At 40.2% G+C, this 27686-nt stretch overlaps 1 protein-coding gene across 1 annotated transcript; it reads left to right on the top strand.

Moving 5' to 3' along the window:
- The first annotated feature begins 5058 nt into the window (after window positions 1-5058).
- On the top strand, window positions 5059-23916 carry LOC139743038 (homeobox protein aristaless-like 4). The gene is made up of 3 exons (XM_071653546.1): window positions 5059-5493; window positions 22679-22816; window positions 23455-23916. The coding sequence occupies exons 1-3, from the start codon at window positions 5059-5061 to the stop codon at window positions 23914-23916; spliced, it is 1035 nt and encodes a 344-aa protein (XP_071509647.1).
- Window positions 23917-27686: the final 3770 nt, after the last annotated feature.

The following is a 27686-nucleotide window of genomic DNA, read 5'->3' as shown; positions in this document are numbered from 1 at the left end:
TTTTTGAAACACAGACAGCGAAATGAAGTAGCCAGTTTGTACTGTAGCTTGAGTTGGCCGTGGACCTAGAGTTGACTGGTCATATTACTCTCAGTTGCCAAAAGAAGTTTTTTTTTTCGGCAGTTATTCTAGTTATTCTCTGAAACTCAAAATAAAAGGATTCTCTCCCAACCACAATTCCCAAGCAGCTTTAATCCGTTACGCTTTTGAATTCGCACTCGTTCAATATAATTATGGATTATCACATCTCCTTGATAATCATGTTCATAAAGTTATGCTGTTTTTGTTTTTTTAGCAAGTTTCCTTAGCGAGACGATGCAAATGCGATCGATTTATAGTTTGTACAACTTTATGATTGACTTCTACATTTTCAACCTTCCTATAAACAAAAAAGAGCACACATTCATATGTATTATGCTTCAAGTGATCTTACCAATAAAATCCTGAGTCATTACCAAATAACTGATGTCCGTGGGAAGGCATTGATCGTTTCTCGCGTTGCGAGTGGGAAGTGATGAAAAGACGAACTCAAGCCTTGCAGCTCAGTCCTCGCTCCATCTTATTTGGTACTTTAGCGCCCTCTTGGGTTGGAAAATGCGTATGATGAGCGATGCCAGGACCAATGCGGGAATACACCGTATAACCGACAATGAAAATCTCAAGACGTCGCATGAGAGCCACCAGGAACCCGAAGTCACAGTGGATTAATGTTACCTGAGATTCCTATCTTCACTTCCATGGCTACAGTATGATTCTACCTGGAAGTGGTCAGATAGTGAACTTTAAAAAGAGTGATAGAAATGAAGTGATGTCAAAAAGAAAAGAGAACAGTGAAAGTTTGGTTGATTGGACAGAGAAATGAGGAAATAGCGGAATTCAGAGTGTATCCTAATCTGAGCACAGTCACTTTATACAAGTTGAAACGAAGATGTCATTGCCTCACACGTCTACCATTGACTTCTTCGCAAAATTCTTTCTACATGTATATTTAGGGATTAAAAAAAAACAAACTTATAATTATCTGTTGATTTAACAACGACCACAACGTAAAGGGATTTTGAAGCGTTGATATCAAGGACGTACTCGTACGATTGATTTTGAAAACTCAATAGGATTAGGAGTATTGCACGACAATGACGTCAGGGCATCATCGTTGTGGCATAGGCTTAGTTATATTGATGGTGCCGACATCGTGAAGGGCTGAGAAACTTTGAAGTTGCATGACTTCATATTCTTGGTCCGACTGTGAGAAACGTTCTCCTGTTAGTGTTTACTATGTTGACTTTAATGAAGTAAAATAAGTGTTTTAAAAGACAAGGAAGTCTGTTCATATTCGATTAGCTAGTTTCGATTTTGTGTCCCTTCATGGACACACACAATTCATGTATTTTGTTATTTCGCGATTATTATGACGTGAAACAATTTCTTTAAACTGGAGAATTTGGAGGGAGTGGGAATTCCCCCACAGAAATGTGCGGTTAAGCCGCAGGTTAATCCAATTTCAATTAGAGTATCTGGGCCGTCCATCACTGAAGGCCTACCGACAAGGATGCAGATATGTTGGACAAGGTTTTTTCACGCTACGTGTGTATCTGTATGTTAGATTGTTTCATTTTTTTTTACAACGTAAAACGAGTTACGAGACATGAAGTATGATTGAAGTATCGAGGGTTGCTTTCTAGAGATCTGTAACACCTGACGCAAAACTTTTTTCTGAAATGCTCTCTGGTGGTTTTTGTTGTTGTTGTTGTGTTTTGTTTTGCTTTTTTCCTGTCTTTTGTATATAATCAAGAAAATCAGTGTTGCATTGTCGCAGCGTTTCCTGCTAAAGGCATTTGGCAAATTTTATTTTTCAACGAAATATGACAAAACATGAAATATGATTTGAAGTATATCGAAGGTTGCTTTGTACAAATCTTTGACACCTGACGTAAAACTTCTCTTTCTTTTTTTTTTCATATGATGATGAAATCAAAAGCAATATCGCATCGTCGTAGCGTTTCCCAAAAACGTTGTTTGGCCCCAAATGGGTTCTAGGCCCCGAGAAAGTGATGTGATGTCCTTACTCCTGTTTGTTTCACTGGTTCGCTTATACGCAAAATCGAAAAATTACCTTTTAGAAAAATATATTTATACGCAAAAAAAAAAGTTTCACATTTTGTCTTTAATGTAAGATATAGGGCCTATGTTCTGCCACAGTGCTTGTATAAATTGGTTCTTGAGATACACAGAAAACAAAACAACAAAAGTCAAAACTCGTTTTATTCTTATCTCAATCACTGACTTCAGCCGCGTGGAAATTGCCCCACTGTTTGGCGTGTAAGTAAAAGAAGTGGCACTTGTCTCTCCCCTCGTAATACTGAATTAGCTCAACACCCGGGCATATTACGACGCGGTAATTCCACCACATCTTTGATATCCGATCCAGGGTCATAGACATGACCAGTATACTTCGGATATATGTCAGTGATGATAGTAAGAGCCGTTTTCTCCGAAGAAACGCACCAGCAATTACTCCCGATGCTTAGAGACGAGCTACGCCAAAGTTTCCGGCTGACAGCCTCGTGAATGTTCCGTTCCGTGATCGTCGCTAAGACCCTCTCACGTCAGATCCTATCACGTCTAGTTACCTCCAGTATGTCTCAAGATCAATTTGTGTTAGGACCAGGAGATCCCACTACGCGAGTTCTGAGGCTCATCTCGTAAAGGTCAAGATGATAGCGACTGATACTATCGTGCATTCACCGCACACACGATGGGCGAGTCTCTCTTCCGTCTTCCTTTGTGCAAAACTGTCGTTCTTTCGATGTGGTTAAAAAGATAATTGACCTTTGTTCCGTCATAACGACGCCATCGCGAAAAATATCGAAAATATCACTTAAGTCACATTTTAAAGGTAGAATGTTTCAACAACTGTGCGTGTCTCTTTGTTTTTGTTATAGTATGATCATTTTGCTTATTGGCATTTTTAAAGTTCTTTTCTGAAGTTGACTCGAGGAATGGTTCTGCAATGAGTCACAAATTCCACTGCCCAAAATCCCTGAGCCCACTATTAACAAGACATTTAAAGGGCCTTAAAGAATTATCTGATATGTGAAAAGATATTTCTCAAACTACCAGAAATTCATCAGTCCGCTCGTAAAGTATTTCACTATACATGTATTTTGTTTCATTGTCAAAATAATGCGTTGGTCCTTTACCCTTTGAATAGTCTAGTTGTAAAAAAAACAAAAACAAAAACAAAAACGCAAGAACGTATTAAAAAAAAAGAGTTTGACAAAGTCGGAGATATAGGCCTACTGCGGTTTCTTCCCTTTGGTAGAAAACACTGATGTGAGTTATGAAGGCGTGCTTCCCAATGCTTCACAGTAACCTAAAATATGACATATGACATTACTATGATGACAACGACCCAATTATTGTGATAATGCAATAATCAAGTCATCTTTCCTTTCAAGCCCCTTCCGATGTTACTCAGAGATAGGACTATCTTCCCAGTACAGCAAAACCATAGAGAAAGTAGCAAAACTGGGGATTTCAAACGGGGGGGGGGGGGGGGGAGGGGGAGGAAGTTCATTACCTGAAGTGACTGCAGAGATACAAACGATATGTATATTAACACCAATGAAAGGATTGGTGTCTTTACATTCTGAGTTTGTTCGAATGCGCTTTACCCCAAATTTGTACCTTCATGAAAACTATTGCAGAGTGGTAGAATTTTGCTACGGAAGAGGAGAGAAAGAAAGAGAGAGAGAGAGTATTACTTCTATGGGATGCCTCAGTAACTGATACAATGGTGATTCAAATCCTTGAAATTATCAGACTTTGTTTACACCAGTGTGGCGGACTTTTATACCATTCTACAATATTAAACGTCAACGAAGTAGGTTATTCCAAACAATCACATCTCAAAGACATCCCCTCATTGTGTGAACACTCTGAAAATTGATTTGTACATCATATCTCGATTATGGTGGATGTACAATGAGGTGATGGACAATGTTGTGAGATACCAGCCGAGTCGAGATGAACATGTACCATTTCTGTAGCAAAGCTGCATTCCAGACTCCAGCCGAATGCTGACATGGACACTATGCCCTATTTAATTTGCGTGGTTCATTCTATGACGGCATTGTGACGTTCTACTTCTTCAGAGGAATGCGTTCCACCAATGTTAAATTCTCATTTAAATGTTGCTACTTCCACCTTCTCACACCCGGTACTATCATCCAGGAGCCTTTGTAGATAATGACGTAGGCCTAACTGATTAGGATGGTTTTTAACTTTTTGCGGTTTTTTTTTTCAGGATCTAATTTTTTCTTCGTGATCCGTCCGTATATGCATAACCTTTTACGCAATTAGTTACAGCTTAAGTCCAGATTCAGGATTCGTGGTAACTCTATGTTTTCTTAGTTTCTGTTGCGGTCCGTGATTTCATTAAAGTATGTTGATTGAGGATCGGACTTTGACTTCAAAACCATGAGTTTATCAAGTTTAAAAAATGTAGGAAGCGGTTGATAACCTCTCTCTGGCATTGTCATTCACGTTTTCCTCACATTTTATTGCCATGACTTGACATTTTTTCTTTGTTGTTCTTTTCTCTCACTTTTCATTTCTTTCGTTCTCCGCTGCTTTGTTTGGGATGTCGCAGATAGTGTCCGCACCTGTTCAGTGGATAGCGGAAGATCTACCCTTGACTGCTCGACAGCGCATCCGCCCGCCGACAATTTCGGACGTGTTGCAAGCCTCCGAGGCGGTTCATCACCATTATCTTGTTCGTTCCAGCTTGAGTCCTCTCAGCCAGCAGGCAACCTCAAGCTCCCTGAACCAACAGTCGCTGGTTTGGAGGATTGTCGCTCCCTGAGCCGTCCACCAAGAGAGGGATTCCCTGGATCAGAGGCGACAAATGTTCGATCGTTTGGTGTGACGTCATCATTACGTCACCAGCACGGTCAGACGAATTCCGAATTCACGAAGGTCGAGGGGGATTCTTCCAAGATAAGCCACGCCGTGAGTCCGGGATCCCTGGCAGGGGCGGAGAATTGGAGAGGTGCGAGGATGACAAACGAGAGTTTGAAATTGTTGCAACGAGACGCTACAGGAGACGGGATCGCCAAAGACCACACATCAACCACAATGCATGGGACTACTAATAGTCAGCTCCACCTACACAACGCGGTTCGAGCCGCCGCGGCTCATGGGGTAGTCATGGAGGAAGCCCACCGCCGACTAACCGCCATGCAGTCGCCCACCGCGTCGAGTCCAGGCGCGGTGAAAACCGATCTCAGCGACCACGGTTCACCCGAAGGCGCTCTGAACGGGGCGGTGAACGACGACGCTGCGTCCAAAAGGAAGAAGCGACGGAATAGAACGACATTCACAAGTTATCAGCTGGATGAGATGGAAAAAGTGTTTCAAAAGACTCACTACCCCGATGTGTACTGCAGAGAGCAACTTGCCCTTCGATGTGATCTGACGGAGGCACGTGTACAGGTAAATATACAGGGAGGCATTGGATTGATGACTGTAATCAAAGTTTAAGATGCAGTGCTTCCTGGGGCTAATTAGTAAGCTGTGTATGATGACACCACCTCTATGGTATTAAACAGGCAATCTATTTTACCTCCTATACCTGATGAATTAATCACATACTTATACGATATAGGCACTTGTGGACAAGTTGTGATTCTTTACGTTTTATGAATGTTCATCGAAGATGACATAACGCTCTCTTGACATGACACGATGTCCTATCAAGTACGTATAATGTCCATTACGACAAACTAATCAAATTCCACCTCAAACACAACCAGGCACTTAGAGCTAGAGTATCTTTGAAAGGAATGTTGCAAGTCATTTAGGGGCATGTTTCACTCTCAAGTAGCATGCAGATGTCGCCATAACACTCCGTGTAAGAGGAAACGGTACGTGTCTTTGGCGAGCAGTTGAAAACAATCACTCCTTGTCGTGAAACGTTTAAATAACTCGACGAAAGGTCGTTCGCTCCCATGCCGACTAGCCGCATCGAAGGTCGTGCGATATCCAGTTGTCATCGGGCATCAGCGCATGCGACCAGAAAGACTGGTTTGCGTCGGAACATGCGAAAGATGCCCTTAATGTTCGGCGAGGCACATTCCGTCCGTCAGTCCCTTTTGCGGCACATGTTCGCGCCGTAAATCTGCCACCAAGGTCGGTGATACGGGCTCCGGCCGTTCCCGCGTGTTGATGTGCCCAGACTTACGGGTCCGCGTAACGGGACATGACAGGGGATGCTTATTTATTATCAGCGTTACTTGCCGCTCCATGTCTTCATCCCATGGACTTCCAAAATAATTGCACGAAGTTAAAGGCAATACGAGTCATTTGCTAGAGACCCCGATCACGGATCGACGTGAGGTACAGGAACGAATTGCTTCTGTAGCTTAAAGGGATTGTATAGTTTTGGTTGAGACCTAATTTCAGGTTTCTAACATCTTTTGGTGAGATAATGAGAAGCCTCTTATGAAATATGAAAGAGCATGTAATTCTATGAGGAATTCAACATTTATTTGATGAAAATTGGTTTTGAAATGGCTGAGATATCTAAAAAAGAGCGATTGTAATAAAGTGTGGGACCCACACTTTATTACGATCGCTTTGTTTCACTTTGTTTTTGGATGTTACAGTCATTCCAAACCAGATTTTCATCAAATAAACTTCTCTTAAAATGGTATTTCCTCTTAAAATGGTATGCTCTGTACTACATCGTAAGTGTTTTCTTGGTATCTCGCAAAAAGTTTAAAGCCCAATCCTCATCTCCACCAATACTGTACCATCCCTTGAACTTAAGCTTAATGCTCCGAAACAAGATATTAGCAAAGTGAAATAAATGAGCCTTGTTGGTCTTCATTTTCATCACGGTTTTTGCAAAAACTTCATGTTGAGACATAACGAATAGGTAATTAAGTATATTTACGTTTCCTCTCCCCGTAATAAAAAGTTTCACAGGTTAAAGTGAAACTCGTACTATTCTGATACGAGATGTCAACTTCAAACATGTTGTGAGATTGCTAGGGTTAAGTTTAGGGTTACACAGTGTTTCCAGGAAGTCGGTACAGGACTACAGTGTAGAAATGAAAACGATTGCGGGCTGTGGGGGCCGGCGCTACGAAACATCCAAGTAAGGGAATATTGTATTCAAAGAGTACTACAGTATTTTACCAATTAGCACCACTTGCAAATTCATTACTTCACATTCGTATTGCTCGACATAATAAAAAAAAAACGGATTGATATTCACGAACAGTGAACATTCTCAAATCCTTATCATGTCGTAATATCCATTAACCCCGCAAGTATTAAACTTGAAGTACACCACGGTCCATGAGAAAAATGATGGCCTTTTTCATAGTTGTATGGAAGTGTATCAAGGTTCATCGTGTAAGTAGTCATCAATGTATATTGGTGTTGTAATACTACTCTATACCGTATGTAGTAGATGCAGACAAATATAGCCAACATAGTACTCCATAAACCTTCATCATCATGGTCATCATCAGTTTCATCATCATCTTCTTCTTTACTTTAATATCATCATCATCATCATCATCATCATCATCATCGGTATCATCATCTTCATCATCACAATCATCATCACTATCATCATCATCACCGTCATCATCATCATCATCATCACCATCGCCATCGTCGTCACTAACATCGTTATCACTATCTTTATCATCATCATCGTCATCATCACCGTCGTCACCATCATCATCATTTACAATACTGTCATCGTCATTATAATCACGTTGTGGCGTAACTGCTGTGTGTCCCAAAGTGACAGATGGCAACTTTTAATCCTTGTTCCATTTCTTTTCCTTTACATTTACCCCGTGATCGAACAGCGAGCTATTTTTGTATCCTATTCATTCAATACACACCGATTTAGAGATAATGTCCATTACAATTGGCAAAGCTCTACCCTTCACGACTCGACAACTGATTCAGCTAACAGTACTAGAATTCATACGGGAAACGTGTGACATCGCTATCGTGTGGGGGTGAATCTGTACGTAACAGAGCCTTCGTTTGACTCTGTATGAAACTATCATGATCCTTTTTAATATTTGACTGTAGACCACAATGGCAGAGTGAATAACAATCTGGAATCAACAGACTTCTTTTGTTTTGGCGAATTATCATCATAGTTCTCAAATTTATCATTATCATTCCGCGGAAATATAGTTATCGGTCACAATATGCATATTGGAGAAGATGATGATATATATCAATGAATTCCCGCTCAGCTTAGTCACGGAGTTGATTTTCTTTTAATTACACGTGGATTTCAATTAACTGAAACGAATCAACTTGATATAGGTTGCAGGAAGTCGACACACACACACACACAAAATGTGAAATCGCACATATTCCTTGTTTGCTTGTGACTGAGGGTGGACTGCGTGGGACAAACGTTCCAGTGTGTATCTGATTTTCACTGTTAATATACGCCTGGGTGTGTTTGGGTGGGTGTGTTTGTATGGGTGTGTACATGTGTGTATCTATAAAAGAGAAAGGGAATACTAGTACCAGTATTCCTTATGGCCGAAAAGGAAATGTTTAGTTTGTTGAGATGAAAGTTGGAATTTTGGTCTTTCAATGCGCCCTAGCAGATACAGTGTATGCCAGAGATGCCGCATCAATGGCTTGTTTGATCAATCACTATAGAGCTCAAAGATAGATCAAAAGATATCCCAAAATCTCGTCGAGATTATGACGTTTAGATGAGTCTACATCTTATAAAGATGGATATGGGTTTTTTTTTATTATTATTGTTTGGGTTTGATTTTATGTATGTATGTATGTATGTATTTGTCTATTTATTTATTTATGTATTTTTATTCATCTATTCATTCATTCATTCATTCATTCATTAATATATATTAAATCAAGCCAATTGCTATAGAATATTAGATATCCCAAAGACGAGGACGCATGCTCATTGTTTTCCTCATCATCGACTTTTTAAACAGGGAATTGCTTTGAAACACAAAAATTTGTATAAGATATAAGGACATTTATGAGACAAAGTGTATTAATAGTATTATGGTTTACGTTCCCGTTTGGCAAAAGTAGGAAGGAGGGTTAGGGTGGGGTAGACGGGGGATGGTGGCCACTAGGGCTGCGATGCTTGGGATGCGACTCCCTCAAAGGTCCCGGAGGCCGTCGTCGCCCGTGAATGTGTAACCTGCGTCGAGGTCAGAAGTCTGGAGATAAAACGAGATGATCCGTAGAAATTGACGAGTATTGTCAGTTGTCAATCCCAATTAGCTGCACTTGTTGGCCCACGCCAGACAACTCCGTGATTCAGAGCTTAGAGATACTCAGAATAACACACGCAGTGCAGGAGGGTGGTCTTCGATTTATTTCGTTGTTTTGTGTTCGTTGTTTTGTTTTTGTTTTACTTCGTGATAATCTATGTTGTCCGTATTTTCAAGTGAAGGGGAAATCACGAACTCCGCCATTCCTTGACAGTCAATAACGATTGCCAACGCATGTAGGATTAAACAAAGCTGTGCCTGGTGTATGTGCCCACTTTTGTAGTAAATACACCGCATCAATGGCTTGTTCGATCAATCACTATAGAGTACGTGTTCAAACAACTGTAAAACGCTGCCAGCGACAAGAAATGTAGACCTTCTTGATAATCATAGTCAAAAATAACTTTTCAATTACTTATCAATATCTCACTATGAAGTGATTGTTTCATTGCAATCCCATACCACGTTCAAGATGACTTAATTGATGACGTTTATTCATAAGGATATAATGGTAGACTTTTCGTCAAATTGGACTGAAATGAATGTTACGGAATAATACAGTTTCACATGTTTTTGTAATGGAGTATCTACTATTGGAATTAGTTGCGACGAAATGTTTGTGCATTTGTGTATATATGTGTGTTTTGCAAGCGTTTAAACTTGCTGGTAACCATTACAGGTGATAAGGCTTCTGTGATATTACGGTGCTGTGTTAGACGGGACGAATTTCATTAAAGCTTGTTTGTGAATAAGCGAGAGGTGTTTGCGAATAGGAAACTAAAATGCGATATACCAGACGAAGTATTCCGGAATTCATGCCATGGATAGGATTTAGTTGTGTCAAGGTGTGCATTGGATTTTTATAATTATGGTAACAAAATAGAATATACTTTCGGTAGAGTCTGGGGAAGATCGGTCCTCATAGTAACGAACTTCAAGTCACCAAAAACTACCAATGAAAACACAGGTAGGCCTATATGTCGGATGCGGTCAGCCCGAGCTCCTGCATCCCTTTGTGCTTCATCTGTCTCACGGTGGTATTTTCATGCTGATAGTCACGAAAATGTTTAATTGCCTGTACAAAAAGCTCAGAAAGTCTGTAGGACGTGAAAGAGGTATATGCCCTCCACCATCTACCTTGTGGCTGTACAGTCTCGCCATACGAAAAAGTTTTGCTCTCATCAAATGCGGCTATTTAATAGTCTAGTTCAAGGCACGTGCTTCTATTATCTTATCTTCCTCCCGCATCTTCCCTGCACATCTGTTTATTGGATGTCCGCGCGTGCCGCTTCCCCAAACAACCAACCAGACAGTTTTTAATTACTCGCGTGATTAGTTTGGTGTGCAACTCCCCTTCTCATATCTCAGCCGTCGTCATTGCTGTCGGATTTGTTGATATGTGCAAGAAAAAGACAGCAAAATGTCACATGGCATCGCAACGAACTGTATATCGTGGATTCTTAGCTACCATGCATTGAGGGGTATTGCTTTGATCACGTTTAGTCACGAATCGTGCCCCTTTTTGTGAAAACACAGAAAGGTAAAAATCTTAGATGATAGGAGCATAACATATTCCTTTTGGTCGTCATTGTTTTCATTTTGCTTATCAAATTGTTAAGTCGTTATACAGGTTGATCTATTATAGATATGTATATATTGTACTATATGTGTGTGTGTGTGTGTGTACATAAACAAACACAAATGGCGTCATGTGATACGGTCAAACTTGCCGTAAAGACCTTTATTTCACTTGCACAAACTAAAAAAATAAAAATAAAAGGGGGGTGACCCATTGAACCTTGCCTTTCCGAGAGCACTACCCCCATCCAACCCCCCCCCCCAAAAAAAAAAACAAAACAAAACAAAACAAAACAAAACAAAACAAAAAAAGCTACCTAGCGAAGCCTCCCTTTAATAAAATTAAAAACAGAAGAAAGCGCGGCCCGTGTAGCCAAATTGAAACATTAAAAAAAGTATTGTAGTGTACTGAGCCTGTACACGTTTGTTTTGAGCTAAAAATGAGATTAATTATGTTGAGATGATATTTATCAACAAGACATGAACAGTAACCGCAGGGAATGTCAGACACTTATGTTAACAGAGACTTCCGAGTACAGCTGTGATACTAAGTAGTTGAATGTTCTTAATGCCATTCCACCACGGCTCCTCCGTTCTTTGGATCTTACACTGTGTACGATGTCTCTCTATATCGTCTTCTCAAGCCAAAATAAAACAAGAGGGATGACGTGTCATGTTTATGCCACTCTCTTGAAGAACTTCCTTCCGGTCACTGGAGGAAACGAGTAAAATATGGACCCCGCCTTTTCCCGGACTAATTGGTCATTGTTTGCAGCGCGCGACTCCAATTAGGCGAAGTGTCGTGAGATAAATTAAGACAAGCTCGACTAATTACAAGGGTAAGATACACCCGAAGGGCAAAAGTGGGGAGGAAAAGGCAGCTAGGTTTTCCAATGGGTGTAGCAACTCTTGTCGGTCACCAAGCGTAACTATCATGGAAAGCATGGATGTCAACTTTTAAAGAAAATAACAATAACAAAAATGGTTCATGACTTGACTAGCTTTGTGAACCACTCCCTATCTTACTCCGTTCTCCATTCGTTTTGAAATGTTGTTTTGTTCTTCCTGCCTCCTCTATTCCCCATTCAGTGTGCTCTGCCGCTTGACAAGTTTATCTGGTCTTCCGTGGGACATGTGTGCTGCTGTGCTGTGGAGTGTTTTGTACGTTCTTATCTTGATTACCATCGTGTACTATCGTTGAAGCCAAACACTTTTCGGCATGACATCTCCGTTCGCTCCGTCCATCGTTTGTTGAAAATCGTGCCAAGCTCTGATTAGGCCAAAGCCGATATCTGCGTGGTTGTTATGAAAAGATGGTTTGAGGCCGAATTGTCAACAAAGCAAGAAATCCCCGCATCCTCACGAAAGCACTGGCTTCTCGATGTTATCACATGGCGAAAGGAAGTGCAGATCGCATCCGAAGCTTGGTAGTGACTTAAAAAGAACCATATGAACACAAAGATGAGTTTATAACAATGTTTAACATCCTTCCGGCTGATATAAAAACACACACACAGGTTTTAACTTTGCTCACTAAAATGTACGCTGTAAGGCGATGTTTGATTGGATGAAGACACACTGAAGCATATACTTTCGTTATGAAAATTACAATGTCACTAACTTGACAATCCTGAACAAATATCACCACGCCAGCAAACCATTTCCAGATTGGCTTCCTCAAACACTAATGTCAACAGTAAAAAAATAAATAAATAAAAAATAATAAAAAAAAAGATTTCGTACATCATGTTTGTTTTTTGGGGGAGGGGAGGAGTCAATACATTCTTCCTTACACAAAATGAAATACACCTAGGACCATGCAGCTCAGGTTGTGTTTTGATTTTTAACAGGACTCGTTGTGGAACAATACGTTACTTAAAGCAGCAAAAGACTTTATTACGGGATTACATTATAAGTATTAAAAGTATTATATATATATATATATATATATATATATATATATATATATATATATATGTATATATATTCATCTTAAATACCCTGATATGAAATACTGAGCGTATACTCACCGTATAACGAGTTCAGTAAATGGATTGGTGCTTTGCGTTTCTGATCTCTTCATCATGGTACTGAGGAATTTCAACAATTACCGTTCGTGGTATAATTAGCTCCCTGTCGAAGAAATAAAAAAGATGGAAAATAGATAAAAGAAACTTGAAAAAATATGGAAATAAAGAGTGACAGAATGAAGTTTGGAGTAGTACAAAGCCTTACCAACGATCCATGAACTCCCGGAGCGAGCACTGACGGTAGAATTCTTTCCACACCCCCCCCCCCCCCCCCGCCCCCCAAAAAGAGAAAAATCATGAAAACAAAATATCGCGGTGACCAACAACGGAGCTATTTGCTGTTAATTGATTCGATTTCTTTCCTCTCCTCGTCAGTCAGTACAAGCCTCAGAGGCCATTATGAGTGCATTACATATTTGCTTCCACCGCCACGCTCTTGAAGAACCTGTGTGTTTTGATAATCATGACACATTAATCAGACTACTGTTCCTGCAGGTTTTTTCCCATTTAAATCATAGTTGCTGGGTTTTTTTTCTTCCATCCTTCAGACCATCTATTTTTCTTTCACGCAACGGAATAAGTTTTGAATGTAATATCGATCATTACTGATCCCTATGGCAATAGTTCCCAGTCTGATAGTTCCAGTGCCCAAAACGTTTCAAACCATTCACATTTCAGCAGAAGCGATACGATGCTTAATGCTCTCACGAGTTTTCAGAAACTAGTTTATTTTTTGCTGTCGTCTATGTTATGGACAGTGATGAAGGGAAAAACCAAAAGGTGCATACCTCCTTAGGAAAACTTATCCAGTCCTTACCAGCGGCGAGACAAGGTAGTCACTGCCAGCATATTTTGCATGTAGGCCCTATGTAATTATTTTTCACATATCCTACACAAACACGAAATGCATGCCTGTTGTTTTTGTTTTCGTTTTTGTTTTTGTTTTGTTTTTGTTTTTGTTTTTGTTTTTTTTTTGGGGGGGGTTGTGTGTGATATTTGTATATGGCTCGCGAAACAATCACCAGCCTAAATACACTTATTTTTTATTCATGTTTCTGTGTGTGCTTGTGTTTGTATGCGTGTGTGCGTTTGTGCGTGTGCGTGTGAGTGTGCTTGTTTAGTTCCTTTGATATGGAGGAGAATAGGAGCCGAGATGAGTTGTATGTGTGGATGCTGTCTCTATCTCTGCTTCATTGGACTGATATGTGATTAGCCGTTCTATACATCATCTATACATCATCCAGCATGACTCCGTATTGTTTGCTGTTCGTTTATACAATCATCATGTTTTCGTTGGATACCGTATTCATAGTTCCATGAAAATAGATAATTGCCAGAGCGATCAGTTCTTCAATAATTTGAGGAGGAAACACCTATTTTTCTTGGTAGAAGACGAATCGTAATCATAGTTATGTTACTTTATTTTTCTTCCTTGTCTTCATCTTTTTACATGTAATCCCCTTCTCCTTCTATAACCATCTTCGTTTGTCTCTCTTTCCCTCCCTCCATGCTATTAAGGATGAGATTGGTGCCTCCTGGTACCTTTCAAATCAACTCATGAGTGGTCATGCTGTCAGTGATAGCTTTCAATCAATAACAATTGAATTAGCCTAATGGTGTGTTTGCCGGCTTTTAACACTTGGCTAGCGCATCTTAACTTTGACAAATCACTTCAAATCGCCGAGCGTCTCTATCATCCGCCACCCATAAGTCACATACATCACTTGAAAGTTGAAAGCAAAAAGAGATTTCCCTGAATTTGTTTCAGCGCTCGCGGTTGTCCTCACCACGAGCACCGCCTCAGACGATTGTTCCACATACCATGGAAACCAAGCAACGGATCCGCTCGGGTACTCTACGCCGCGCGGCTCGGGCGGGAATCTCCGGGCAGGGAGAGGGTATCAAGCTTTACTACTGGGGTGGTAGGGCCGTGAAGAGCTTTCGTGTCGTGCGTTGACTGACACGTTGAATTGCTGTCCCATTGCGGTACAAGACTCGTTATGTTTTCCGTTCACTAAGTAGCGGAAAGAATTGGCGGGAAATTCACCGTGAAATTCGCACGTAACATTTTCCATCTGCTCAGGCAACATCTTTGTCGCATGTTCGGAATCAAGTGACAGACAGGTGAATGTTCCTTTCTCTTTGTCTCAAGACGATGTCCCGGTTCCACCGTGCTATGTGATCATGACGGGCTTATTGTTCCCCTTCCAGTTTTCAGCATCACTCATTCCAATACACCTGTACCCAACCAACGGAATGGGACCAAATTTCTCTGCCCAGTGATCCTAACAGTTCCCTTCACTCCTATTTAACGATATCTACAAGGTACTACCACTAAGAGTATTTTTTCAAATATTCTACTCAAATTAAACAAACAGACATACAAACAATAACATGTCAATTAGCTAGACATTTCCTTCGGCTCCAGTAAAGTTTATCATCAGTCCCGATTCATCACATGGCCCTTCCTACTATGCCATCGTCCAGAGAAATGGAATTGACACAAATATGCCGAAAAGTACAGAAACGCTCGTTCAAGGCCACTGATAAATTAGAGTCAGATGGTAAACTCCATCTGCCATTCATAGGCCGAGTTTCCAAAGTTCGCCGTGTTTGGGATGAAGTGCAGTAAACGAAAACAGGTTTGCAGAGAGAGTGTACGATAACAAGGCGTAAATAAATCCTTGAAGGCCGAAGTAAATGAAGGATGCTCGAAATCTTGGGAAGATGAGAGAATACATTGAATATGAGTGGAGCTGATGTAGGGATGACCGAGGAGGTAACACATAGTTTGATGTCTCCTTGGCATGACCACGGGTGAAACAGATGAACGTAATCGGTATTGTGAGACAGCGAGCTCAGAACTTCTGCATAGAAATTGTCTATTACCAAATATAGTGCAGAAACAGAAATACTGTTCCGAATATAAAATAAAAACTGTTCATATGACACACCCAAACTATGCTGAGAGGGTTGGTGATGCCGTCGTTTCTGACTCAAACCATGGAGCTACTAAATATGTTTAGTAGCCCCGTGCTCAAACATTCTGAAGGTATTTTGAAAAAGGTGTTACTGAAAACTGTACAAGAATCTACTAGCATTTTTCAATGATTGTGAGCCTCACTTCGAATCGATTATTTACTAGTACTAGTACTACTTCTACTACTACTACTACTACTACTACTACTATAACTACTACTACTATAACTACTACTACTACTACTACTACCGCTACTACTACTACTACTGCTACTACTACCGCTACTACTACTACTACTACTACTGCTACTACTACTTCTACTACTACTACTAATACTACTACTACTACTACTACTACCACACTACTGGCACTACTTCTACTACTTCTGCCGCTGCTGCTTCATTATCTTCTTCGCCGCGCCGACCTCTCCTCATTCAATTCATATTCTTCTTTCTTCCATCTTTTATTTTTGCTTTTTCTTTGGTCTTCGTCTCCTACACTTAACCCAATACGCCTAGAGTTTCACATTCAGAGTGTCCTCAATTATTTGATACGTCGGTTGCTTGAAGATAAGATCATTTCAACCAGGGAAATGGGAGAGGGCTCCCTCTCCCAACTCCCTGTTTCAACACATTAACGCTGTGAATATCATCGACAGTTTTCTTTTTCTTTTTCTTTTTCGTGCATTGTCGATGGCATCACGAGTTGTTGGTGCTGAGAGGCTTAAACTGGTTGTCCTCAGTCACTTCTAGTCACTGCTGGTCGTGATGCGTGTGCGTGTATTAATGCATTACTTACTCAAACTGCGATGTCTGAAGTAAGATAAATAGCATGAAGAAGCTTGATGTTTGACGTGCCGCAATAATTGTGAAAGTTCGGGCATGGTATTACCGCACATGCCATTAACACGGCTATTGGGGTAAGTCCCACGATGACGTCAACAACAATTTTGCGTACAACGTAATACACTGATGATGTACCAATAATTTGTTGAAACGGGGGTGGGGTGGTATCAGAAGAATTTTCATCCGTGTGGATGCCTTGTGAACCATGAACTGGTACAAACATGGAAGAGCAAGTGTGTCAACCCCACACGACCGTTGTTTGATTACGGTCCGCGGAGAATAGAAGTGCAATAGCGACCCCTCTCGGCGGTCCATTGCTTCGTAGATAGACTGGTGGCGAGTTTGTTGTAAATTCTGATCGGATTATGATGTTGATGATTCATGATGATATTTCAGGAACTTTTGTGGATACCACGTGAATACATCTGTTACGTAGAGTAGATAGCAGTTTATATTACTGGTATAGAAGGATAACCAACGTTAACATTTTTCCGATAATATTTTACTAAGCGATCATAGACTCTTCGGCTAACATGAAAAGAGATTTTGATCTTCTGACAGTTCTAGAGAGAGGGTCACTGGCCTTAAATCTAATTTTCGAAAACAGAATTCAGCGCCTGTTTGAAAACAATCTTAATCCTAGTTAGACTCCCACGGGTCGCGTCATTAAAACTGTGCCGTATGTCATCACAGACTCCACCTGTTTCCGTCACTCCCCACCGTAAATAACAACTGGAAAGAAAGTTTACGAAACTCCACACGGGTATATGCCAAGCCATTTATGTCTTCTAGAAGTAGTACTGTAGACGATTTGTTCTTACTGAAAAAGTAATATCGGATATGAGATAACGATCAGTATGATATTGACATATAGAAGCAAATTTTGGTTGATCGTTGTAGTCAGTTGTAGCTTGAATATCATAATCCAGTCGATGAGACGTATCCTAGGTAGATCTGCTTTAACATTTGCTAAATTTAGATACGCTGGCGATATTATCTCTGATGTTAATAATTTTGATTCTAACAACGAAAATGGTTAGTCAATCTTGTGTTAGATGATATCATAGTCGTGAAAATTGATCATCTCTGTGCAGGATTGTACTTGAATTGTTTTTGAGAGCCAGAGTGTTTTCCTCTAGACACCTTTGAATCTTGATATTATGAGCACCCTAATTCACTTGGTGAAATAGAAGATGATAGGCCTTACAAGAAATACGGAGATTTCTGGGACCAGTGGATTTTGCTCATTAGGTCAAGTATTTTGATCTAGTATAGTAGCCAAAACAATACGAACAACACAGAACGAGGAAATGTTTTTCAGTGTTCTGTTGTTCCGTTGTTGCAGATAAGTTGTCTTTTTCACATGCTTAAGATATTTTGTGTTTTGTCATTTAACACCGAGTTTCCATGGTAACGGCTTCACGGTGAAGGTAATGACGGTCTTGCGATTAATGAGCTAAATTTAAAGGGACAGTACAGTACTGGTTGAGATGGGGATTCATGTTTTGAACATTCCTAAGTGAGAAAATGAGAAACCTCTTATATGAAATATGAAAGAGCATATAATTTTAAGAAGGATTCAACGTTTATTTGATAAAAATTGGTTTTTCAAATGGCTGAGATATCCAAAAAAAAAATGACAATAATAAAAGGCGACAGGCCACGCCTTTAATTAGGATCTCTTTGTTTCACCTTGTTTTTGGATATCTCAGCCATTTCAAAACTGATTTTCATCAAATAAACTTTTGATACCCCTTAGAATTGCATGCTCTTTGACATCTCATAGAGTGCTTTCTGAATATCTCGAAAAACGTTAAAAGCTAAATCCTCACCTCAACCAGAACTGTACACACCCTTTAAGCTTGTTATCTAAAATGGGAGAATCGGAAACCCTATAAGATCTCATGTTTGTACGTTTTCGTCATATATTTGAATAAAGTGTGGACGATAACTAAAACATCAATCGCTATGAATTGTGCGGAGAGTCAATTAAACCATCTAAATTTTGCTTTCATAGAGATAAGACTTCTGTCACGTGAAAAGAAACGAAGCCGTTATACTTCAATTCAATGACAGTAAAGACTTTAATAAGCCGATTAGCATTTCTACAGCTTTATATTTGACGCCACAAACATAACGATACTGTCGTATCGGTGATAGAGTTCTTCATGAGACCACCACCGCAGATATGACGTATGGGAGGAAGGAATTGGTTATGAATTGCCATATTCCATATCCATTCCTCTTACTTTACAGTGATGAATGGACAACGGGAAAGGGAAAGATGTAACTCGGAGGCTGGAATGTGTAATGCCGAACGTTGATCGACGAGGGATATGCACCCAAACCCATAATAGGCTGGAAACGAGACCGTCAAAGATGCTGAAAGCCTATTGGACGACTTGTCAGTTATTTTGTTAAGATACCAAGGGTTGTAATTGGTATTTTCTAGCAAATAGTACAGTCATTGGTTGGGTATGTGCAGGCGAAGTAAGACACGTTGATCCAGAAATAATGTGCTTTCTGCATCAGGAGGTTGCATCGTCAAGATTTTGCGCTATGCTTTAGAAAGCTTTGTACATCATCTCGTTCCACCTCCTTACATGGTTCCATATTTCGCTAGTGTCCTCCAGTATAGTACCACCGATCTCCAGATCCTGCGATGTAGTTGGTCGATCATCCTCGTTGTCATGGTTACCTAGGCGATCATCATCATCTCAGTCATCATAATTGTCATCACAGTCCCCATGGATAACTGGGTGCAGTGAACCTTCGCATAGAAAAGCTGTGTTTCCGCATTTAGTGAGTGTCTCAGTCATCTTACGGTGAGAACAGTTTGAACGTCTTCTCTCAACCAGCACCTCTTGTTCCGATATTCTGGGGGCAAAATCGCACCCATAGTAACAATATGCGTTTAAAAAATGGTTGGTTTACATAGGTTTGTGTCACTGGACTCCTTCAATTTCAACATCACGAATTTTGTCAGCTGTCTCTCTTTCAGGGATGAGTGTCAGCCGAAAAGGATTCAGTAGGTTTACGCCACCAGGTCCACAGAGTGTAGGACTTGGCGGTACAGTAGTGTTGTCTCGATTATGCCTGCCTATTATCGGTGATAGTGGTTTCTATTCACACCTGATCTGGTGCAATGTGACCAGGCGATTGTATTTTCTTACATAAAACCTATCTTTAAACATTCTTCCGATTTGATCCATTTTTTTTTCTATTAGAATGCGTGGGAATAATGCACCTGTTATTTAAAAAAGACAGAAGGAAAGAAAGAAAAGTAAGTAATTTTATAGCCACGTGATATGCGTGCTTAGTGTTGCTCAGTAAGAAATGCTGTAGGCCTATAGGGAATGACGCGAAGAAATGCAGTCGCATAAATTTGGTTAAGTTTGCAGGATTCTCATCTGGTTAACGAGTAGCTTTACAACATGCTATCGGTTACCCGTATCATGCAACTGTCAGCTTAATTCGAGATACAGTGTACTAAGTACTTAAATATTAATAATATACATTCGACATACTCAGTGTTGTTTGTCTGTTGGTAGTGCAACAAGCATTAGATGGTCATAATGTAGCGCAAATAAGAGTCTAACAGGCGTTGTGTATAGGCCATGTTGGTATAGGCTATTATATTTGTGTGTGTGTGTGTGTGTGTGTGTGTGTGTGTGTGTGTGTGTGTATGTATTATGAGTGTGAGGTATACGGAAAAAAAATATATGTATTTAATAATCAGTCTTTAAATCCTGTTGTGCCTAAGAGGAAGGAAAGGGAAAGGTTAATATACCGCAAGAGTAACATGATGGGTCCACGTGACGCCATTAATAATTCAAGAACTTGATAGAAATTAGAATGAGCAGACCAGACCAGAATGATGAATATACAGGTATTGTACATGCATTCATGTAACCCAGGGAAGAGGGTATACTTTGAAATGAGAGAAATGACTCTCCAAGACATGTTATGATGGTATGTTCGCGTAGTGAGGAACGTTTGTGGTAAAAAGAAAAAGGTTGTGTCCTTGGATTTGATATCGAGCGAGAGCCTGAAGACGAAAACACCAACCATTTTTTGTCGGCATCAATACCAATCATAAAGAGTCACCTCAAAGTGCATATTTATTTGTAGAACACGAGTTTGTGTCTGTTTGTTGTTATGGGTGGAACACTATTCCCTACGTGACATCACATACTCGGCTCGCGTTCCCGTCCGTGATGCCTTCGAAAGCTCGCATCACCGCACCGGCTCGGGTTACCCAGCCCGACGCGGACCCGGTGGGTCATAGTCAGCATGACCCCTGCTGTCACGTTCGATTCGGCGCGCAGGCCTTGAAACGGAGCGGTGATGCGCACGCTGTGGGAAAGCGAGGCGGACCAGTTTCGTTGGCATGCGACAAAGTCCATTCGGATGCGCGTTAGATCAATCAAATCTGCGACGAATGCAACTGCAAATCGTAGATATTACCTATTGTGCTACGGGAGCACAACAATCTGAACTCTCACAGGTCATTTGCCTGCAAAAATACACCCACTGCTACTCAAAGTGACAGCCATAGAATCTAAATTGATATGGGAGACGTACTCGCCGTTCCTGATAGCAAGAGAATGGGGGATTCAATTTAAGCCGGGTTAACACAACGAATATTGCACGTCGGGGAATGTTTTGATAAACTGGCTTTGGTGTGTGGGGCCGATCATAACGGATGAAAACAGCCGGGTGGAGAGTAACGATGTCTTAATCGAATCAAAATTTGTACTTAACTTGCGATTTGAGCTCCCGTATCATTACCAGTTTCCGATGAATGGGAAAAAGACGCCATGTGAAAACTTATCCACTGTCAGACGATGCTATAGTAAAACCAAGTAACATTACGTGCACTCAATATCTCACGATGTGCTGAAGGGCGCGGAGATCTATGCGAATTCATACTTTAAAAAAAAAGTTTTAGAAAATCGGGCAGAAATTGCTACACAGGTGTCTTTTGCCCTCTCAGCATGCATGACGTCAAGGATTCATGTAAAGGTGCTGTATTGACGGAATAAAAAAAAAAGATGGTCCAAAAGAATGCATGAAGCAAAGTTAGAATGAACATTCATGTTCCCTGCCCCTTTTTCCACAGTTGTAAAATTTAAAGGCACATATAGTATATATTCTGAAGTAAAATACATAGTTATACAAGGAGGAAATTTATGATGTATGGTGTTTTCAAGAGTATCCCCCTCTCCATCTCTGCATCGGGAACGTTAAAGAGAAAATCCACTCTGTGTTCAAGTTGAATACTGTGATAATGGAATGGTCATATGATATTACCGAACAGAACATTAAAACTCATTAATATCGGACGAAACATCATGCAACTTAATGAATTTTCAAATTCTACATGCTTTCACCAAAATGTCCTAAAACAAGTTAGATGGAACAATTTCATTACTTCACTTTCATGAATTTTGCTTGTACACAGATTTTTTTTTTGAGACATTCCTTTCTCAAATGAATTCGACATTAACATTTCTTTGGTTGAAATAATTTAGCATGCAATAAATATCTTGAAGCAGCCACTGACAAGTACAATTTTGTATAATGTATTAATGATGTATTTGTGTGTGACATATTATGGTGATGAGTGAAAAAGTGAGTAAATAACATTGTCTCATCTAATTGTTACAAACATAACTGAGTTTATATTCTTCGAACTTTATGAATCCACGATTTCCCTCGTTTGTCTCAAGGAAACTTTCACATATTTTTATTGTGTCACTGACTGTAATCCCTTTATAGATCTGTAACATGGAGTGGAGTTGTTGATCGAGCAAGATATGCTGTAGGGGGTTTTGTGAAAGAGAGTATATATAGAGCAACCAGTGAAATGTGAATAACCCCGTGACGGTGTGTTCATAGCCCTGTCTAAGTAACCTGTTGTTGGCTTTTCTGTTCATGTAGGTTTGGTTCCAGAATCGGCGAGCCAAGTGGAGAAAGCGAGAGCGGTTCGGTCAGTTCAACACAATGCGAGCTATGGCTGGGGGAGCCCCCTACGAGATGCCTATTGCACCCCGTCCGGACGCCTATGGACCAATGAACGTAAGCAAACAAAGAAATTAGAATATCTACGCTATTCGGTCGATATAATACGATTAGACATTGAGGCCCGAATTCACGAAGATAGTACAAATGAAACTATGGTTTAAACCATGGACAAAAACCATGGGAGCACCAAGTGTCGCACGGAATATTTCGTTACGAAATTGGTCATTTCGTCGACAAAATGACCGTTTCGTTAACGAAATTATCATTTCATGGACGAAATGTTCATTTAATTACAAAATGTTGTCATTTCATTACAAAATAATCATTTCATCGACCAAATGACTGATTTCTTAACGAAATATTCCATGCGACACTTGGCGCTCCATGGTTTAAACCATGGTTTCATTTGTACCACCTTCGTGAATTCGGGCCTGAGAGAGTAAAGCATGATATTTTATCACGTGTTCCGATTCATAGTTTGTCATTGCAGTCACTGATACCACAGGGTAAGATAGTGTTATAGTGAAGATTGATTTATAGACGTACTTGTGGAAGCGGATGTTTACGATTTTAAAGGGAAGAAATAAGCGTTGGTTCATGATTAAGATAATGAAGTTGCAGAGTCCTAACGGCTGGACTAGACCTGAACTTAAAGATGTATTTTAATGTCGTTGTTCAAATTTTGATTGCAGATGACCGGATCAAGTGCATGGAACACAGCCCAGCTGGGGAATTTTGGGGCTGGGCTGCAGTCCCTCAACTCTACGCCAAATTCCATGCAGAACTGGCCTGTCCAGGGCACAGCTAGCCAACTCACTTCGTCCTGCATGGCGCCCAATTCCAACATGCCGAGCTACATGGGCATGCACTCCATGCCTTCAGACTTCGGCCTAAAGGCAATGACGAATCAAACTTCGAACCACGCGCATGGGCAGTCGCCGTCCGCAGCCGCCGCTGCCGCCGCTGCGGCAGGACTCTACTCTGGTCAGACATCTCCCGGTATACCTACATCACTTCCGGGTCACTCAACGATGATGGCGTCGACGGGCGTAGACCACGTAGAGACGGAACGACGCACCAACAGTATCGCTGCGTTGCGCCTCAAAGCCAAGGAGCACAACTTCGCAATGGGAATGATCGGTGCGTATTCCTAAATCGGACGCGCTTGAGAACTCGTGACGTCACTGATCCCTGCCTACGACGTCATTTTGTCTGAGTAACCAACGGCACGGCCATCGATAATCATTGATGTAAATCGTTGTTACCGCAAAATTCAGGTACAGAGGGGGAAAAATAAAACTTCCTTGCTGTGTACGACAGCTGACCTGCATCGCTTGCAAAAGTTGTTGCAAGACATACTATGCCAAGAATGAAGAAGTATTAAGTTAATTTCGAGAGTAATATATTATAAACTTCCTGTTACCAGAAAACCTTCAGCCTGGTATAATGTTTTCTGTTATGTTTGACTTGCTGGAATGAGTATGATCTTTGGTCATCTGTAGCCTTAGTAAGATGTCGAGACCAAGCCCTATCCCAACTGTTCATGTCATTGATTCAGAGGCGGAGGCCAAGAATGAAGAAGTATTAAGTTAATTTCGAGAGTAATATATTATAAACTTCCTGTTACCAGAAAACCTTCAGCCTGGTATAATGTTTTCTGTTATGTTTGACTTGCTGGAATGAGTATGATCTTTGGTCATCTGTAGCCTTAGTAAGATGTCGAGACCAAGCCCTATCCCAACTGTTCATGTCATTGATTCAGAGGCGGAGGAGGCAAAGAGATAAAGCCTGTTATTGTCAGTAAAGAACTCCGATCACAAACTAGACTGTAGTAACGCTGTATGACAGTCATATTGCCATAACAGATGTGTTCCAAACTTCATGACTGCGTAATTCGGTATTATTGGTTGGAGACTTCAGCAAGGTTAGTGACGTAATGGTCAATGTTGAAAGTAGCCACCAGAAAGACGAGGGACTAAATCGCGCGGACACTGGCGTCTGACTATTCGTGGTTCAAGGCTTACCCTTTCCGACTCGACATAAGCGAAGCATTTCGAGGTGAACATAAAATGTCTGCAACAGAGCACGTAGGGTCGAGATATTTTCAGATGCAGATGACATTTATCATCGCCAGGACAATGGAAACGTGTGATCTTAGCACTGAAATGATTCAGATCAATGCGATACGAATGTCTGGATGGTTGACGTCAAGCAATCTTTTCCTTCACAATGAACCGGCAATGAGCATTGAAATATAGACTACAATATCTCCAGTATTACTCATCTGGAATGCGTGATCTCAACAAGGATCGGACTATATCGGGAAGAATCCTCCCGATCTGCAGTCATCGGATGCTGAGACATAACCTTCAAAAATACCATGTCAAGTACGCTCTTTTGTTGCCATGTGTCAAGTAACGGGAATGACTCTAATTTATTCCGTTGGTTCATACGATGTCAGTGAACAGCTAGCATTTTAGTGTCGCTCTTTATTGCTCGATCAACATACATCTTGTGACGCTTGCAGCCTATCAATGTGTTGGTGTTATTCTTTTAGGTAATCACTCCATCCTTCGAGCTTTAGCGACGCTGTGTTGCAGCCTTTATCCGTCATGAGGACGTTCTCGTTAAACTTAAACTGAGAGAAGTTTAGCCCTTGGATAGAAATTATCGGAATTGATGTCCATTAGATTGATTTTATCTATGAATGACAGACGTCAAAGGTGAAACCAACGCCTGATTAATGTCTCATCTGCGACTTAGATAAAGGGTCGTATATTCGGATGTTTCTTTGAACGTAAAAGATCTAGTACCCAGATGTATTCGTAACCAAGAAAGTATTCATATCGAAGTATTTATTTATGAAGAGATGATAGTAAGTGGTGATATAATGAATTTCGTTTAATTCAAAAGTATATTTCACGCGCTGCGTCTTTGACTTGCAGTAAAAAGAAAGTCAGACAGTAAGGATAAAGTTTATACGATTCGGACTCTCCTTAACAACAATAACAACAACAAAAACAACAACAACAACAACAACAAATGATACTCAGCTTTAAGAAGAAAAAAAGATCATCAGCATTATCTGGTTTGTTGTTCTTTGTTCTTTTTGGGATGTAGTTTAGTAAACGTCTGCAAAACTAGTGGTCTGAATTCAAGGTGAAGTGTCATTTTTATCGGTCGTCTAAGAATGTTCATTTTATCTCGTGCCACCGTCGATCCAAGGATGCAAAAACTTCAGAATATCCGTCAAAAGAATAAGAAATGAGAACAGCACAATGCCAAACATATCGAGTTGTGGATTGATACAGACACGGAAGTCAACGAATGGAACCACGGGTTGTTATTTCGCCAGATAATATTGAAGGATAACTCAGTAGTATCGTAATACGAAAGTAGCGCTCATTGCAGTCATTTCCATCTAGTGAAATGTTAATGGATTATGTTAGAATAGCCAGGTTGTTGAGCAGCCATATCATCCATGCAATATTGTACACGTGGACCAAATCAGAATGTGATCGTAACTGCACTTTCGGAAATGATATTGTGATAAAATTCATTCACTTATTCTGTGTTTTTTTTTTCTGTGTTCCTTGTCGACTGGTACTGAGTAATCTTAACGCCTGTCTTATTTCGTTATTATAGTTGCCCTATTTAGTCTTGTTGAAAAGTCATGAAAGACAGAACATGAGCAAAATGTGTGTAAGTTTTGATGATGTAAAAGGATTTTTGCTTGAAACTTGAATTGTGAACAGTGTGATTACATCGCTAAGGTTGTGGTGAGTTACAGATGTGATATTAACTGTCCTGATGAATATGATATTGGTCTCCACGAAAGATAAAGACTACAACTGGTAGTGGGAATCTCGACTACATGTATTGTATATCCTCTCATTGGTTTGCTCAATTAATCGGTAAGACAAACGTGACGCTGACAAAACGTAATGCATAATCTCGTCTTCGAGATCCTACGTGTGCTTGGGGTTTTACAAGAGCGATTTTCAATAAGTGCAAGGAAAGTGCTTACCCACAGACTATTGTATTGTATTTTTGTCTCAAAAGTTTTCACCAAAAATATTGTGAGTGTATAACCAAGTAAATATCATTGTAGATAGACTATAATATGCGTTCACGTAGACTAGCTGTCACTCTATATTATGTGGAATGTAAATTAATGAAGTAAGACGTAGCGCTAAGAACAAAGCCTGTTTGTATACCAATATTTATCACATTTGTCAAAAGATGAGGATTTATATTGTTGTGTGTGTCAAATAAAGTTTTGTTTTGACATGATATTTCGGCTACTGAATGTCGTGTTGTTTCAAATGTGCAGACACGTACGGGATGATGGAGTATCTCACGTATTTCGTTTGTGAGAGAGAAAAAGTTGTTATACATTTTCTTTCTTATTAAGTTATATAATTGTACTGCAGTTTACATCGTACCAAAGCCTATAGGCATGAATATAATATACATGTAGTTGATCGCTAGAAGATTAAAGGAATGATAAAGTATAATACCAGTAGGACATGCTTTATTACAAATATTTTGTTTTCATTTATCTTGGTTTGAATTTGATTTAATGTACAAGTCCCATCAAGGTCGAAGTGGCCTCAATGTACATAGAGTGCGATGAGACAATCGGAAGTGTAGTTTCTTCAAAATTGGACGTCAAATAAAGTTATAGATTTTTAAGTTTCACTTGGTAGAAATAGTGATATTGACGGCAGCCACCAGTGTGCGAAGTAGGTGTTGTTAGCATTACAGCTGTATTACATTCAAACTCCCATTGCATTGTACGCGAAATATAATTTAAAAAGTATGTTTTGGTGGATGATTTAGCAAGTACAGCCCTGTCCTCCATAATATTTCTCACTACTAGGCTATTGTCACACATTGAGAAATGATTGATTTTTTTTTTGAT

Source organism: Diadema antillarum, unplaced genomic scaffold (assembly GCF_040938485.1).
Source record: "Diadema antillarum isolate AM-2024a unplaced genomic scaffold, OU_Dant_1.0 seq00001042_RagTag, whole genome shotgun sequence".
Taxonomy (NCBI): domain Eukaryota; kingdom Metazoa; phylum Echinodermata; class Echinoidea; order Diadematoida; family Diadematidae; genus Diadema; species Diadema antillarum.
The sequence above is the reverse complement of the archived record's forward strand: the minus strand, read 5'-3'. Positions and strand labels throughout refer to the sequence as shown.

Coding starts and splice junctions, on each gene's coding strand:
- LOC139743038 (XM_071653546.1), top strand. CDS start 5,059: ATGACAAACGAGAGTTTGAAATTGTTGCAACGAGACGCTACAGGAGAC. Junction 5,494..22,678: donor TGACGGAGGCACGTGTACAG/GTAAATATACAG, acceptor CTGTTCATGTAG/GTTTGGTTCCAGAATCGGCG. Junction 22,817..23,454: donor ACGCCTATGGACCAATGAAC/GTAAGCAAACAA, acceptor TTTTGATTGCAG/ATGACCGGATCAAGTGCATG.